At 41.7% G+C, this 18,217-nt stretch overlaps 1 protein-coding gene across 1 annotated transcript in view; it reads left to right on the top strand.

Annotated features, from left to right (window-relative positions):
- Positions 1-18,217, top strand: part of LOC146456960 (scavenger receptor cysteine-rich domain-containing protein DMBT1-like) — a gene marked incomplete at its 3' end in the record, with an annotated part of 596,400 nt that overhangs the window by 16,594 nt on the left and 561,589 nt on the right. Inside the window, exons 3-4 of the mRNA XM_085092482.1 lie at positions 13,736-13,807; positions 16,959-17,115. Coding sequence (XP_084948608.1) covers positions 13,736-13,807; positions 16,959-17,115 — 229 coding nt within the window. The remainder of the gene's footprint in view (positions 1-13,735; positions 13,808-16,958; positions 17,116-18,217) is intronic.

Below are 18,217 nucleotides of genomic sequence, written 5' to 3'. Positions count from 1 at the left end.
TTTTTATAGGATTCAATTTTAAATTGGGGCTTGAGGACCGCCAAAAACATATTTAGCTGACGGACCTTGTTACTGGTTTTGCAGCGCCATATGTAATGTCTGGCAATCTGGCGGATTGAGACGCTTGGAGATGTGCTGGACGGAGAATTTGCTGTTTTGGAGAGATGACTGCACGAGGAGTGAACCTAACAAATACCTTCTCATTTCAAGCTGTAGTAATGAACAATTTGTCTGTTGTCTACGAGAGGGTGGCATCTCAGTCCTATCAAGCTCTTCAAGAGGTTGTTGGTGGTTGTCCAGTCCTCGCTGATATCGCTGGCTCTGGATCAGACCATATTGGTATTGTGTTTGGAGAAGATTGCTATGACACTATCGTCTAAGGTATGACGTTAAAATTGAGAAATGGTCTCAAGGGAACGCCGACAATTTTTGGGTGGATTCTTCATGGTGGAAGTGGAGCTAACCCAGTCACTGGAGTGGTAGCCAGGGCTCATGCCCACGCCTTCCGAGCCTCAGTTCATGAAAAACTGAAGGACTTCTAGATTTTGGACCACCTTGGTGTAACAAGTGATGAGATGTTGGAACATGACCTTGAACTGAAAGTGAAGAACGCCATTCAGCGCGATGAATTGGGCAAGTATGTTGTGTCGTGGCCCTGGAAACCTCAAGCTCTAAAGAACTTAGCTCTTAACAAGACCCTTAGTGAAAAAAGGCTTCGCCGAATGGTAAGAAGGATGACAAAAGAGAAGTACACAGCATATGACCGTCAGTTGAAGTCTCTCCTTGAAGAGGGTCACATCGAGTTGCTGCCAAAAGACTATGTTCCCCAGTCATATCTTCCACATCGAGGCGTTGTAATGATGGATCGGGAGACAACCAAACTGCGTATAGTACATGATGCCTCAGCCGAGTCTGAGGAAGGCCTTTCTCTAAATGATGCCCTTGAGAAAGGACCAAACCTTTTACCGTTATTGTGGGGCATTCTTCTCCGACTCCGAATTGGCAAGGTCGGTATTGTAGGCGATCTTGAGAAGGCCTTTTTACAGTTGTCCCTTCATGAGGAAGATCGGAACGTTTGTTGTTTCTTATGGCTAAACCCCCAAGGAGAGATAGATGTGTACAGATACAAAAAGGTGTTCGTCGGTGCCAAATCACCACCATTTCTGCTGCAGGTTGTCCTAAAGCACCATTTGGAGGGGTCCATAAGCAAATCAGAGATGGCCTCCCAACTTCTTCGCAACCTCTACATGGATGATCCGGTGAACTCTGTAGAGAACACTGAGAAAGCAAGAGAGTTTTGGCAAGAGGCAATCTGCATATTTAAAGATGGTGGCTTCAACCTGCGGAAATTCCGGTCCAATGATGAGGATCTGCTCCGTGAGTTTTCAGATGGTCAAGTGCAACAAATTCACAAGGTTCTTGGGGTTACTTGGGACTTGAAATCTGATGAACTTTTACCACTTGTTGATCTGGATGTTACTGTGCCTAAGAAGCTAACAAAGAGGGAAGTACTGTCTTGTTTGTCCAAGATTTATGACCAATGTGGACTTGTGAGTCCAGTAGTTACTCCATTGAAGATTGTTGTCCAGGACTGCTGGAAAGAGAAGCTCGGGTGGGATGAAGAAGTCAACCAGGATTTCCGACGGCGTGTTGAGGAAGTCTTGAAAGGGTGTTCCGGTGGAAATCTTCTTAGAGTCAACCGATGGCTGGGAGTAACACCTTCTCAACAAGAGTACATGAGACTGTCGCCTTACGTTTTTACTGATGCCTCATTCAGAGCCTATGCTCAAGCAGCCTACCTTCGTATTAAAGATACAAAAGGAAAAGTGACAGTGAATCTTGTTGCTTCGAAGTGCCGACTTGCACCACCAAGTGGAGACACAATACCTTGTCTTGAGCTCCTTGGTGCGTTACTTGGAGTTAGGCTTCTGAATTCCCTGAGACAAGAATACCGCGGCATTCTAAAGTTTGATGACGAATTCCTTTGGACCGATTCTAGTGTTGCTCTCGCATGGATCAATCAGGGACCGCGTGTGGGTGGAGTGTTTGTGACCACCCGCGTGGAGGAGATAGCTACTGTCGGTGGAGTATGGTCTTGGGTCCCCACAAACGAAAACCCTGCTGATTTACCCACTCGAGGGACGACAGTAGCCCAGTTATCAACCTCCAAGATTTGGTGGAATGGTTCTCACTAGCTGAAAGAACCTGAAACAGAATGGCCGAAACATCGAATGAATGAGACAGATGTTACATTGGCTATGATTGGGTTTAGCTGATAGTCAAGAACGAGGAGTATCTGGAGGACTTCGTTGACCCTCCCAGAACGGGAAGGTGTCTTCGAACCTTGAGGAGTGTAGCATGGATACTGCGTTGGCGCACGTCTGTTGAAAACATTCAAACTCTGCTGCCCATTAAGGAGTTGCAAACTGCCAAGACATTCATCCTGGAACAACCACAAAGGAAGTTTTTTTCTGGGAAGAATTGAAAGCATTAGAAATTGGCCAACCAGTTCATCGCCAGTCTAGTTTGATGTCCCTACATCCGTTCTTAGAAGGTGGTTTGATCAGGATGGGGGGCCGTTTGCAACAAGTGGAAGCGACGTTTGACGAGCTTCATCCAGTCCTTGTGAAGAAGTGTGGTGTTGTCGACCAGTTAGTACTTCATGTTCATGAACAAATGCAACACGCTGGTACTGCAATGGTTATTTCAAAACTGCGACGCCAAGGTGTTTGGATTCTGCGTTCAAAGAAGTCGGTTTCATCCGTTTTACCGAAGTGCAGAAAGTGCAGCGGGTTCTTGGCTGGTCCTGCATCCGAACAGACGCCGCCATACCCCCAATGTCGAGTGACTTGTAGGCGTCCTTTTGAAGCAACAGGCATGGACTTAGGAGGACCCCTTTACCTAAAAGACAGTAAGGTCTGGTTCGTAGTGTTTACGCGCATGTCCGTTAGAGCCATCCATTTGGAGCTTGTGACATCGTTGTCTGTAGAAGTGTTTATTCAGGCCCTGCAGAGATTTATGAACAGGCGAGGTGTCCCGCAGCTGTTCATAAGTGATCACGGAACAAACTTTGTAGCTGCAGCCAAGTGGGTGAGAGAGAAAAATCTCGACATAAAGTGGCAGTTTGTGGTCGAAAGAGCACCTTGGTGGGGAGGAGCCTGGGAAAGGTTAGTGGGCGTTGTCAAAGGCCTTTTAATTTACGTCGCACGTTGGGCCATGCTGTGCTTTCCCGGGAGGAATTGGAGACCGTCCTTACTGAGGTGGAGAAAGTCGTTAACCTCCAACCTATTACCTATCTGTGGGAGTTGGCCGACCCTGGTGGTGGCGTTCTTATCCCTCTCAGTCCACAGCATCCCGAGGAGACATCAAAGAAGAAAAAGAAAGAGAACTAAACCACTCTGACGAATTTCAACGGAGAAAAAAGTGGCTGTCTTCTATAAATGACCTTTGGAAGGAAAAATCTTTGCATCAAATACTGGATTCCCAAGGGGAAGCCTGGAAGACTGCGCCAAATCCTTTAAAAGAGGGAAATTGTTCTTGTGGCCGTTAAAAGAGGGAGAAATTGTTCTTGTGGCCGATGACAGAGAGAAACGCCTTAATTGGAAGATGGGTGTTGTTAGACAGCTGATTCGTGGTCGTTACGGAAGAAGCCGTGCAGCTGTTGTTCAGGTGACGTCTGGTCTATTGAGACGTCCAATTAGTATAAATTGGAACTCTGTGCTGAGACAAACAATCTCCCGCCCATTACAAGTTCTCCAGACAATTCTGATAAAGATAGTGCGATGCCAGACAACGAGGTTAAGATGATGGACAACGACGAAGAGGAAGTTGAATGTGAAGTTACCCTTCCGCAGAGAACTCGGAGAGGAAGACAGATTGTTCGTCCACGCCGTTATGAGGACTGATATGGATGGAGTCACAACTTGCTACCGCAAGTTGCGAAGTGGAGGATGTCCAAAGCTGATAGTGGAAATGAAAAAGAAATGATAGGTTTTCTAGTATTTTGTTCTTATGTTTTCGCGAACATTCCAGTGTAGGAAACGTTAAGGAACCCGCATGTCAGTTTTTGTTGTTCGAAGATTCTACATATTTGACAACAGTGTTGAAATTAGCAAGAGATGTAATGTTCTAAGCCTACGAAACTAGAGGATTCTGGGATGTCAAAACACGTGCGCAAACGGGATTGAATTTGCTAGTTGTTGTTGCTGTTGACGCGAATAAATCAAAGGACAAAGCTGAAATCTTGTGTTATTGTGGAACTATCTGGAGTCCGAATATGTGAGGAAGTTTTGTGTTTATGTTGGAATAATTTGGAGTCCGAACAAGAGGAAAAGCACTTCCAGGTGGTGGCAAGTTACTCGCCCTGAACCCAATAATTGATAAAGATGGATTGATGAGATCTGCTGGTCGTCTTGAGAATGCTGAGTATTTACCGCCGGTGCACCCAGGTCCACAATAAAAGCGTCCAAACGAGCTGTAGAATCCTAGGAACAAAGAAAGCGACAACCACACACATGTATATGACAATATAATCTTTATTGTTTGCCGGAACAAGCAAAGCCGTATCAAGTGGAGGGGGCAAAGCCGAGGCCATTCTCCCCCGATGCAGCCCGCCAAAACCAACAGACAACAAAGGGGGGGGGGGGGGGGGAAAGAGAATAAAATAAGAATAAAAAGGAATGAAAAGAAAATGTCAGGGGAGGAATTATGGAGACAGTGAAACAATGTTTTTTGCGAGCAAATGAGTCATGGATATGCACCGCGGTAAAGGTTGTGCGATGTAGAGAAGGACAGCATTGGAAGCCCAGGCGCCTTGTAGACTGATAAGCTCAATGGGGACGTCACAACAGAACACATATGTTGCCCCTCTACGACGAAAGCTGTGGTCAGGGTATTGAGTGGGCTTCAGGCCGGCGGAACAGAGAATGTGGTGTAATTTGTTGGTGAGGACGGCGTGCGTTATTGGGCTAGTAAGGGCTCCCCTGGAGTTCAAAAAGGCGGGGGAGGAGGGTAGGGCCGGGAACAGGCGGACATGGCGCTCGTAGGCTTGCACGGGGCAAAGCAGACGACCAGGAGGAAGGCGAACAACAGGGATGAGAAGTTTACGTTCCTTGAACTGAATGGTCTTAGACCAACGAACAAAGATGACCAAACCCCAAAGGTGAAATAGAATGTCCTGGCGAGACAGGGTTTTCGAAGGATCGTAACCAGTAACGGTCTTAGGGACCAAATTGGACTTGCGAAAAAATGAATGAAAGGTGATAAGCCTAGCCGCCCAGAATCCAGAGTCCTCACTGGTGATGAGCAGTGGACGAAGGCGTGAAAGGATTTAAGGAGTAATCGGTAATTTTTATTCTTGGGGTCACCCAGAACGCCTCGAAAACCGCGAATGATGAGTTTGATAGTAAAGACATCGTGGAACGCAACATTGTAGCCAAAATGCCTGTGAAGGACATTAATGGCGGAGTGATTGTTGATTATAATAGAGTAGTTGCAGGATGTAGACAATTGGATGAGTAAACGAATAACGGTGCCATGGGCGGCTGGAATAGGAACCAGACCAAATCTTCAACAGAAGCGCAGATAAACACGCTACTGAGAATCGCGAGTACTTAAGGTGGAGGACGCAAAGGCAGCTGCGGAGACAAACTTGGATCCGCGATCCAGCTCCGAGAGATATCCTGAAGAAGGAAAAACAAGTCTGCTAAAAGAGCATGTGAAAGCACAGAGTTTTGTAGTAAGCGACTTAATCGGTCAGCCGCGTGATTAAATTTGCCTGGTAGGTGATGAGAGGGAAGGTGGAAATTATATCGAATGATTTGCCAGAAGAATTCATGCAACCAGGTCATAGCGATGGGGTTTTTGCACGTGCCGTTGTTGTTAAAGGACATGGCTTGGGTATCATCAGTTTCAATGCAGACGCGTTTGTTAGCCCACTTGGGGTCCCAGCGACAGGCCACGAGAAGAATGGGGAAAAGCTCCAAATAGTTTATATTTGAACGAAGCGAAGGGTCAATTGCCTGACAGGCAGTAATCCAGTGCGGATTTTGCAGCAACATATGATCAGTTTCAGGGCAAGCTTCCCACGATCCAGCAAACCAGTCGTTAGAACATAAGGCCCCAAAACCGTAAAAGGAAGCATCAGTCTGGAAGAAGATAGGCCGTCGAGAGTCTAGCGTCATACTACGGCCGTTGAAGGTTACAAGAAATTGTTTCCACCACAAAATGTCGGCACGAAACTGAGAGTTAAAGGGGCAACGAGATGAGGAATGACGAAGTTTAGTGATGCAATCAATAACACGCCTGAGAAATGTTCGGCCACCGTGGACAACGAGACACGCAAAGTTCAACGAGCCCGCGAGAAAATACCCCAAGTATCAGGCTTTTCGTGGGGGAGGAGGGGAGAGGGGGAAGAAAGGAAGAGGAAAAGAGAAGAAAAGTCTGACAGGAAAGCATTGAGACGAGTATTTGGCCCCCTGGATGAGCATGACACTTCGCCGCAAATAGTAGCCAATCAAAATAACTTCCGGTCACGTAACTGTCATGTCATCGATGACCGCTGTGAGAGATATGAACTGAAGTTACACACACAGCTCCATTGCGACGCACTCTCCAAACAGAATATTTTCTGTTGAGCACCACTGAGCAGAATTCGCGACTAGATACAGTTTTATTACAGGAGGAAAATACAAATTTCACAGTTCAGGACGGCAAGAAGTGATGACAAAAACGCAGCCATAACTAATCAAAAGACAAATAGCCGGGATAAGACACACAAGATCTCAGCTACGAAAACAAATAGGCGGCCGGATAAAGATTATTGCACAGTTCAAATCCTAGCTAGAGAGGCTGTACTGTCACCGGACGCACTAAAAGAAGCCAAACCAAACCCAAATAAAATGCCTCAACGGGTATAAGAACGACGGTTGCTCAACAGGCGATAAATGCAGCACTCATAACCCAGAAATGGCCTTTACATGCAAACATACAATACATGCTACAGCTGCATGGTTTAGTCTATCATGCAAATACTCCAAATCATCATGTTAAGCCACTGCAAACCTACAAGAAGCTAAATTGGTGGAAAGACCGAAATTGAACCGGGACATATGCGTGTAGAAGTCTCTCAAAGATATTCTAGTTAGAACTAAATACAACGTACGAACTGTACAGGGGTCGTGTTGACCCGTCAACACCTTTTTAAAAAACTAAGACACGATTCTTGTTCTTTTTTTAGTTCAATACCAGGAAAGATCTTCGGAGCTTCTTTAAATGCTTCCTTGGATTTGGTTTTGAATCTGTACAAGTCAACTCGACTGAGCTAAAAACGTTTTTTCGCTATCACAGCCTTTCGAAATTCAAGATGGTTCCCCCCTCCCAAAAAAAAAAGATGGTTCCCAACAAAATAATGCTCGCACTCTTGATAATTTTTGTTTCCGGCGGTGTGACGTAACCTTTCATGTCTCGTCCAATCAGCGCCAACGTACGAAATTTGGACGTTCGACACAGACATAAGAAAGGTTCTGTATCAGGCCTTCCTCTCCTCTTCTCCCCCTAACCCTCCCCCACCCCTTCCCCCCTTCCCTAAGGAAGGCCTGATACTCAGGCTAGCGAGAGATTGAAGTTGACACTTGCTTGCAGAGACTTTATCAGGAAAAGACGAAATGAGAGCGTTGAGGAGAGTCAACATGTCACCCGGAAGGCGAATAGACATATGTGAATAATCTAGTTCGATTCCTAGGAACGTCACCCGCTGTGTCGGAGAAACAATTTTTTCTAACTGATGTTAAGCCCAAGGAAATGTAATAGGCTGATAACAGTGGCGAGACCGTTTTGATACTCGGCGTGGGCGCAGCCGATGATAAGAAATTTGTCTAAACAAGATGCCCATACTGGCATTTACGCGTGATGCTTAATGTGGCCTCATTGATTCCCATTGTGTGCCTCGCAGATTTATAAAACTATCCTAGCTAATGGAATAGTTTGAGTCACAAAGATAGCGTTATGTTGTTTCCCTTGTGTCACGCCTGTTATCTTTGTACCAAAAATTCCATTCCTTCGTGATATTTTATCGTTGTGTTATTTGAAATCATACCGAAAATGACTTTCTCATAACGTCATGCTTATCAGTGACCTTTTCTTCGCGCATTTTGGTTCTAAAACTGTCAAACAAAGCACGATTCCTTTGCCAGGAACTCTCCAGTTTCCACCGTTTTGAATTTCGAGTGCTTCTGAGAAGTTATTCTTTCGATTTAGATTTCTTCAAAATTTCTTCGATTTCTTCAAAATGGTTAATTTTCCGTTTGAAAACGGCACACTTGAGTCCACAACATGTTAACAAGATGGCCGCCACAAATTTATTCCAGCTTTAATGAATAAATCAAATGATGCTTTGAAGTCACACAGGTAAGGGTGAGTGGGTCCCCTCCCTCGCGTATACGCGACAAGCATGGATTTTGATTGACCTGTTTTTGTTGAAAACAATCAGAGCAATACATCCCTACTACTAGGGCATAGTTTAATAAATAAACTAATGTGCAGATTTGTGACTACGACGAAGAAAAGAAATCTACCGGTTTTTAGACACGGTATGGTCCTTAGGGCATCCACGTAATAATTGACAATAGCTTTGAAACCACGTCGAGACATCATGCGAACAGTAGCATTTGAGAGACGATTAAAAATGGCCGGAGCACACGAAAGACCAAAACATAGGTGGTTATCCACAAAATACTCATAGCGAGAATGGTCGAGTTCTCCAAACATACCGCAGTGTCAATGGAATTCATCCAAAAAGACTCCAAGTCCCGTTTAATGTGATCATATAGAGAAAAACCATGAGGGCCGCTGCAGCCCATGATGGGGCGCGATTTGCCCGAGTCCCTTTTAGGAACACGGCCAATAGAATGAATGCACCGGGGTTTGGTAGAAACTCGGGAAATGCAACCCAAATCTACTTCTTTGAGAAATATGTCGTCCACATCAGGTTTAGACTCAAAACAAGTAGCACTAGCATAATTATAGCTTTCGTAGCCATCAACACGAGAGGGGTCGGATTCTGTAATAAGCTTGAAACCATTTCGAAGGCCATCAAGAATAAATTTTCTGTCCGGATCATGCAAAAGTTCTTTTACCCAAGCGTGGAATTTTAAAGGGCAATCCGCAAGCGGAGATAAGTTAGCAGAAGCGGTGTCTTCAAGCGGAAAAGAATCATGTTCATTAACGGTGCATATAGGAAGTCATTTGTCCGATTTTTTGCTAGAGCCAGCGACGCCGGTGCAAGCTTTGCCTTTGTTGGGTTGTGAACAATGAATGCAAATGTGCTTGAACCGACAACACTGCGTGTTAGGGCAACCGTTAGGACTAAAATTCCAACGGAAACAAAACTCCTTGCTCATAGAAATGCGACCATCATTAGCGAAGGAGGGGGAAGATGGCGTTGGGCGTAACGTGACTGCTGCAGCGAAATACTGGACGCTAAGGTCGTCTACGTTACTTCCCCAGCTAAAGTTGTCCCGTGATTTGGTGGCACGGTAATCTTGATCAAAGGCTAGGATGGCACGGGTTTGAAATCTAGTTCCCTTAATAGCCAAAAACAATAGGTAACAGATGTAATCCATGGCCTCCGAGGGATTGTTGGACATAATAGACTCAAGGATCTTAAAGTTTCCTAGCATTAATTGCGCAAAAGTCAGCTGTAGAGGTTTAAGATGCTTCCCATCAGGGTCAAATATAAGATTGGAAGGTGACAGTGGCTTACCTTCTGAACGAGTAGAGCCATTTGAAGAACTCGAGACCATTGTTGTAGTTGCTTATTCAGTCCATTGGTCTAACTATGTATATGTATACGACGGAGCGGCTGCCTTTCAATCACAAAACTCGGCCTCGATCTTGGCGAGCTTGTCGTCCAGCTTAAAGGAAGGAAGCGACGAAGGATGCAAGACCTCTGTCAAAGGAGAAACCACTGGGGAAACCGGGGTGGTCATGGAAACAGTGGAGGGTGGCTACTACAGGAGAGTAGCGATAACTCGGCATAAAATAATTTTTTGCCCAACAACAAGCTTCATGTCCGCAAAATCCTGCTTGGTAAAGCCAGTAAGAACAGATTCCGAGGTGATGTGGTGCTCAGCCAAAACTTCCATGAGACTTTCAAGGAGGTTATGTTCATGGCAAAATTGAATCAACCAAGAGGTGTCATTTTTTTGTAGGAGAATATTTTTTCCCAGAGTGCTTAGGCATGGCGTTAAAAAACAAAGGCACATTCTAGATCGAAGGCGAGCTAACAGTGATGTAGCAGATAACGAAACTATCGCAGATGTTCAGGGGCACAGTTAATGGATAACTAACAGATTCTACGTATTATATTGCCATTGGCGGGTATCCAATACCTTGCATACGGGATTTTTGGGAACGCTGCTGTGATGGACAAAGAACTGATAACGGCGTTCACTGGTGCAGACGCCCTGATATACTCACAACCTTTAACATATCTATCAGCGAACCCTGCAGATGATGTTCCGTTAACACCAAACTATTTTCTACATGGGCAATTTGGGGGACAGTTCGCGCCTGAATCTGTAGTCGAAACGGAATTCAGACCTAAAAGGTGATGAAGACGCGTTCAAGAGCTAGCCCGACACTTTTTTATACTTTTATTTACGAGGTGTAATATACAATATTTAAACAAAACTACACTATAACACTTAATCTAGTTTTCGTACAATAAGCTTACTTACAATATTACATAACAGTACTGGCGTAAATGTTAGCAGTAACATTACTTAATATAACTTAAAGTATTGCCTAAATAGAAAAAAGATTGTCGCAGTTATTTAAGCAACCTATGCAGTTGTGAAAAGAAAGCATGAAAAATTTAGGCTTGAACATGATTTGAACCCATGACCTCTACGATGCCGGCTCAGTTCTCTACCAGCTGAGCTATTAAGCCAACTAGGAGCTGGTCAAATTGTGAGTTCGTGATATACCCTTCTCAAACTCATTAATAATTCATCAAGACAAAACAAAGAAAATCACTACCGTGACCGTGGTTTGGATATGTGATCCTAATTACCATAAAATTTTGCCAACTTTAGCCTTGAATTTCTCCAAGAATTATTGATCATTTGAGAAGCCATATCAAACACTCGAAAGTGTGTTTCATCAGATATCCAAACAACTCGAAGTCGTTTAAAAAAACTCGGCTGCGCCTCGTTTTTTCAACCTACTTCTCAGTGTTTGGATATCTGATGAAACACACCTTCTCGTGTTTGATATATTACATGAAACGTGAATAAATTAATATGAATATATGAAACATAGATATTTATTTTCGCAACTGCTTTGGTTGCGTTAAAAACTGTGAGGATCTTTCTTCTATTGAATCTTTCACCCGCGGTTCAAATATATGTTTCATATATTTAAATTAATATATTTGTGCAAAAATGTGAACTCCATTTCCGTCGCTCCCTCGGGTCACAAATGTTTGGAAGTCTTCAACAGATTCTCCAAAAGTTGCTTTAATCTGCAATAAAATACAGGCGGTTTTCTGACAGGTATCATGGATAAGGTTTTAAGTACACCACCTTAACAAACTGGTTTACAAGATGTCTCTGCTTATTGTCTTTCTAACTTGATTCTTAACAGCTACTTTGACACCATGGACAAACCCACCAACCACAAACAGATCAGCGTTCCCGACACCGAGTCAAACTACAGGTAATGATATATCACCTGAATGTTTTGAAGTATATATTACTAAATGTAGGTTTTCAAAATGTAACGTTTCATTTGTCCACAGCTTTCACATACAAACTGCGCGACGATATTTTATTGAAGATTTAAGAGAAACAGCAATTAAAGTTCAGTTTAAAAATGTACCATTTCGAAGGAAAACAGGTTCTCCATTAATGCGGTTTGAAACACACTTCTTAACAAGAAACATTACAATACTTCCTTGGACAAACCAACGGACAATACGAAGACCACTATTTACAATTATTTTACTACTACATTGACTACTAGGTGACTGTATTTCTTTTTCTTCTCTTTTTTTTTTCTGTCCTTCTCGAGAGGAGACGGCGGGACCCGTGCGCAGCCGACAATGTGTGTGACGTAAATTCAAAATTAAATTTATGCGGCTCAACTAATCACCTTAAATGACATCCGACGACAATCCCATGCTAAATTAGATCAACAAACATAAGCGAGAAAGGCACCAAAACTCTGAAGATTGAAAGTAATATTTCGGGCGATTGCTGAGATAGTTTCTTCTAGCCAGAGAGGTGATGAAACGCCTATGAAGACTACGGGTTCTACCCTCCACGGGTGTCTGCTTTGTGGTACAGAGCAAATTAAGTGGTCGTCGAAAGAGAACTAGCTTAAAAGGCAAAGTTAAGGATGTCGCTAAAAGAAGAGCCAATGATTTGAATATTCCGCTTAATAGCGTCTACGTCGAACGATTCTTGTGCAACGATAGATCACTGCAAATAAAAAAAAAAAAAAAAAAAAAATCTTGAACAATGCCCAGACCAGGCGAGCGTAGTAAAGAGTGAAATTAAGAGTATTTTCGCTTCGGAATAATTGCTTAAACATGGTGCCGTGGGATTCTTGTGCCAACAAAGGCTTCTCGTTATTTCACAAACGCAAGACCAAAGATGCCAGTTAACAGTTTAAATCTTACAAATAGTTATACAGAACGGGAGCAATATGTTGAAATGGAGCAGACAGACCTATGCGACTCACGCTGTGTGTCCACTGTATTAATGAAAGCGTTCACAGTTTGGTATTAAACGCTGTCTTTAAGCGATTTTTACTGTGCTCTAAGATCTTTTCTCATCATCCTGGGCTGTTTAGATTAGCTTCTCTATCCCATTGTGCACGCTAGCGATGTGGCATTTGCTAATAGGTTTATTGGCTCGGTTTATTCGGCGGTGACCCCTACAGATTTCGAAAATTTGACTCGATCTTATATCAGCGACATCAAGGGCGAAATAACGACAACTAAAGATTGAAAGTTCGACCGTTTCACGGCATCAAAATCCATCTTCGCAGCTAAGAAAATTGGAGACTTCAGGCAGGTCTACACGATTTTCTAAGGTCGAAATTAACAACGCCAAGGTCACGCGTCCAGCTGTCTCTTCCAGGATGAGCGTAGGCTCATTTCGTGAACAGTAGCTGGTAATCGATTCTAACTTCACAAATGTTTGGAGATCTTCAACAGATTCTCAGAAAGTGGGAGTTCCTCTTTGAATAGAATTGGAACTACTGGGAAACATTAAAAAATGTACTGGTCATTGAGAGGCCCTCGGTGAGTTTTGAACACATATAGAGGAAATAACTAGCCAACGTTTGAGTGATCAACCCTGATTGTTCCTGATACTGAGGATGCTAAAATATTTATTTGTATTTGTCAACAACTGCCATATTCAAATTGCGTTTCGATCTGCATATAAATACTAGGCGATTTTCTGACAGGCATATATAATGGACCAGTTTGGAAGTTTCTTTTTAACCGACTCCAAAAACAGAGTTTTATTCGCCCATCACTGTTAATACAGTATCGTTACGTTAGATAAATATATAGTTGCAGGAGATCTCAGCAAGCTCTACTGAGCGTTTCAGGGGAGATCCCCAATAAAAGTGTCGTTACTGTTGCACCACCTTGAAGTGCACCACCTTCACTAACTGGCTTAGAAGTTGTCTCTTTTTATTTACTTTTTCATTTGATTCTTAACAGCCACTTTGACTCCGTCGACAAATCTACCAACCACAAACAGACCAGCGTCCCCGACACCGAGTCAAGCACCAGGTAATAGATGACTTGTGTTTTTGAAGTATATATTACTAGAATTAAGTTTTTAATCTAACGTTACACCTGTGACAACTGTCGCATACAAATTGCGCGACGATAAAGAATTGAAAATTAGGGAGCTCACAATTACCAGTCAGTTTAAAAATGCACCAATTCAGTTGACAAACATGTTTATCTAGGTCTCCATTAATGTAGTTTACAACACACTCCTTAATAGAACACACTACAACTCCTCCTTGGACAAACCCAGCGACAACACAAAGACCACCATTCACTATCTTCTTACTACTACATTGACTATTAGGTGACTGCATTTCTCTTTCTTCTCTAAGTATACATTAGTAAGAAAATTTTTAAAAATTTAATCTTCTAACGCCTTGATGTCTGCAGAACAAAGGGTTTTAATCGACGCAATGTATTAAGTGGATTTTTTTTAAACTTTGTGAAGAAGTAAGTTTCCCAAAGCTGGTTTCTTATTGTAGTTAGTTGCCGTGATCACCTTTCGATTGTCACTTTCTAAAATTTGATTCTGCTAGCCAGGTACATGCATTTTTTGTAAAACTTTGAAAATATCTTATGTGAATAGAGGATATTATTTTAAGGAGAGTTGCTTAAATACTTTAAAGTCAGATATTTAACATGAAAGGAGGCTTCCGAATGACTTGCTGAAATAAAAACATGGAAGTTATGTATAATATTTCTTTACTTGTAAGTTTTCACTAACAAAAAGTCTACTTCAGGCAGCCGCCATTGATACTAGCAACATGCTGAGCTCACTCAATTAAATTGCACCTAAACCCCTCCACCGCCATTTTCTTCTCCCACAAAATCGCCATATTTTGGTAGGGATATCTGCCGAAGTATTTTTTTGATTTGGCGAAATCTTCGCTATATTGGGCCTTGTTGAAATACAGAAAATCGCCTAAAATTACCACCATTTTGGTTCACGACCGAGTTTTAAGGAGCATGGATCTAGTGGTTGCTGACGTCACTTTAAGAACACGAGAACACTATACACACTTTACTTGTTTCTTTTATAAATTTAGATTAACAGTATGTAGATTGGGAGGAGGGATTCTGTTCACGGCGACTTTGAACCTGAATAACTTTTTTTAATATTTGCGCAAACTCCATGAAAATTAAGGTTCTTTTCAGAAATTTAACTAAAAAAAGTTTTATGTTGTCGTTTGTATTCATTGACTTTGATCTTGCCATGCAAACCAAATTTTGACAGGCATTTTTCTTCACAAAATGAAAAATCCCTTATTAAAATAAAGAAAAATCTTTTCTTGATATAACTTTTGTTGTTAGGTAGAATTATTGTTTTCTTTAATGTTTCTGATTGGTTTTCGCTTAATTTCGCTACTTTTCTGAAGTTATGAAATGAAACGTGATGCAATCTTTTTTTAAGCCTGGTGAACAAATGAGAATGATGTATTATTCAGTAATGACACAGGCAAACTCGAAAAAATAAATTTCGAGTGCTCCTATCAGGAGTCAAACCTAAGACCTTCCGATTACTAGTTCGGATGCTCTACCACAGAGATACGCGAGACTATTGGGAGCGAAGGCCATTAAACTACTGTAGGTTCATGGGACAAATTTGTTGCACATGTTTCGTAGGCTAATTGACCGGAATAAATATATTATTTTAGAGCCGAATAGGAAAGAAATCTGGGATCGGAAAACATTGAATGGCTGTCTTCAGTCAGTCTGATTAGTTTTAGGGACCAATATGTGATGTTTGGAAACATTCACGGGCTCTAGATGTCAAGTGTTTGTGAATCGGTTCTGATCTCATAATTCGTGACGTGAATTGCGAGCCGCAAGTATCGCACGCATAATCGATCGTCCTTGAGTGGAAAAGAGTTTGAATGAGAGCTTGAAACTTGGATCAAATAAAGTTCTTTTCTTCGTTCTTCGAGATATGAAATTTAATTTAGAGAAAATTACATACCAGAAACACTTTTATTTTAATGAAAATAGGCATTAGTTTCAATGTCATTTTGAGTAGCGAACACAAATCTGCATGCTTTAGAAAGCAACCGGTGATTTTGGAATTTTTATTGTATTAATTTTCTTGTGAGATGGTTGGTCTAGGTTTGTGTAAAATTTCAAGTTCATTGAGTTATTTTACACCGTGAACGGGGCTTCGTCCTTTGACCTAAATTTTCGCGGTGTTCATCGGCCCGTGACCGCACCTTAAGGCCGCATTTCAAACTCTTGCAATTTCAGTCAAAAAATAAAATACCTTGGAACTTTAAAGTATGATTTTCGAAAATAGTTAATCCAAGGGTATCTTCAGGCAAAATATAAGAAATTCGACCAAGTGGTCGCTGAAATGCAGTTCTCGATTCTTACAGGCAGCCGCTCTTAATAAAGCAGTTACACTGAACAAAGCTATGCTCTAATTAATGTATACTTTTATTTTATGCTGATTTTGGCAGAGTTTAATACCTAAACGTTGAACTTGTAGTGAATATTTTTTGGAATGTACTGAAATGGAGAGTAATCATTTTTAATTAAAACGGGTTTTTTTTTGCGTTCTTTCACTCAGTTTTTCTCTTCCCTTTAACTTTTATATAATGGTTATTTAAAAATAATTTGTTTTGAAAAAAAAAGTAAACGCTAAAAAAACATGTCGTTTCGACCTCTCCGAGGTCATTTTCAAGTGAGATTAACTTACAAAGCTTAGCATAAATATATTACTAACAGTTAAAATCGGTAAGATTGTCATGAACGCTAAAATGAGATAAAACGTGTCAATGGTAAGTATTTATAAAGTAAAAAAAAAAAGGACATAAAACAATGAAGCAATATAATAGTAAGGCTTGTTAACAACTGATCTAAACAAATATTTTCGCGCGGATAGAATTACACTGTTTGTTTAGTTTGGTTTAAACGTGTCAATGGTAAGTATTTATAAAGTAAAAAAAAAGGACATAAAACAATGAAGCAATATAATAGTAAGACTTGTTAACAACTGATCTAAACAAATATTTTCGCGCGGATAGAATTACACTGTTTGTTTAGTTTGGTTTCAGTTCTTGATAAAAAAGCATTTTGAAAATGAGACAGTAAACTTTTAGCGCAAAATCTGTATCTAAGAAATTACTCATGAAAACTAAATGTCTACGCAATCCAACAGGGTGTGGTTCCGTTGTCAACAACGTGCTGACAAGTCCCGGATATCCAAGCAGGTACCCAAACAACATGGACTGTGTCTACCGAGTTTATATTCCACACGGGATGGCCATGAAGATTTACTTTTATTATTTTAGACTTCAGAGTCATCGATATTGCAGGTACAAGACTATCGAGTCAGTGTTCAGTATATACATTACGTAACCTCCATTGCATGATAATGGCCAGTTTTGATTATTCCCTTGTTTTGTTTTGTTTGTTGTGATTGATGAAAGGTGTATACTACTCGAAACGTTTTATTGGGACATTCCAAAGAACAAAGTTACTTGTTAGTCTCATTATACTAAAAGTAGCCATTTTTATCTCTAGACTCATTGGCCTGTTTCGTTGTTTGGTTCTTTGTTTGTTCGTTCTTGTTGTTGTTGTTGTTGTTGTTGTCTTGATCTGCGGCTAAGAATCAAATCAGGGACTGGTCCTAGCGTCATGGCGGCAGGACGCCATTGAAAACGCTCCGGTAGAAATATGGATTTCTACACCTAATACTCAACACAACCGCTAACCGGGAGCCTGCTAGTTAGACATTTGATCTGCTGGGAAGAGGAGTAAGCTAAATGGGAAGAAAAAGATCAAAACGCGGGTCAAGTTCTTCGACAAGCGATGAAAGTATGCCCACTGGCGAAGATGGCAGTTGCCTAAACAAAGAACTGAAGGACTCAATTGACTGTTTGAAAAAATTAGTCACCGACGGACTAGCAGAGTTACATGCAGACTTGGGCAAGCTACGATATGAATTTAAAGCTGACATAAACGAGGTGAAATCTTCGATCCAAAAACTTGAAAATAGCATAGAATTTACTCAAGGTGAGGCTGAATCCTTAAAAGAGCAAGTAAAACAGGAATCGAAGAAGCATGCTACTGACGTCGAATCACTACATAAAATGGCCGCTGAGTTGGAGTTAAAGTTAAAGGAGGAAGTTGAACGTAATATTAACCTAGAGCAGTATTCTAGACGAGAGAACTTAAGATTCAACAACATTCCTGAAACAGAAGAGGAAGACTGTAAAGCTCTTATCTACGATGTCATCGAAAAATACCTTGATGTTGACACCTCTCAAATTCGATTCCATGCAGTTCACAGGGTTGGAAAGATGTCCGAAGATAGATGCAGACCAATCATTGCTAGGTTCGTTTGTCGGGAGGACAGAGACCGCGTTTGGTTTGAAAGAGGCAGGATTAAAAACTCCACTACCTACACTGTCTCAT

Source organism: Pavona decussata, unplaced genomic scaffold (genome assembly GCF_977016875.1).
Source record: "Pavona decussata unplaced genomic scaffold, jaPavDecu1.1 SCAFFOLD_252, whole genome shotgun sequence".
Classification (NCBI taxonomy): domain Eukaryota; kingdom Metazoa; phylum Cnidaria; class Anthozoa; order Scleractinia; family Agariciidae; genus Pavona; species Pavona decussata.
The sequence above is the reverse complement of the archived record's forward strand: the minus strand, read 5'-3'. Positions and strand labels throughout refer to the sequence as shown.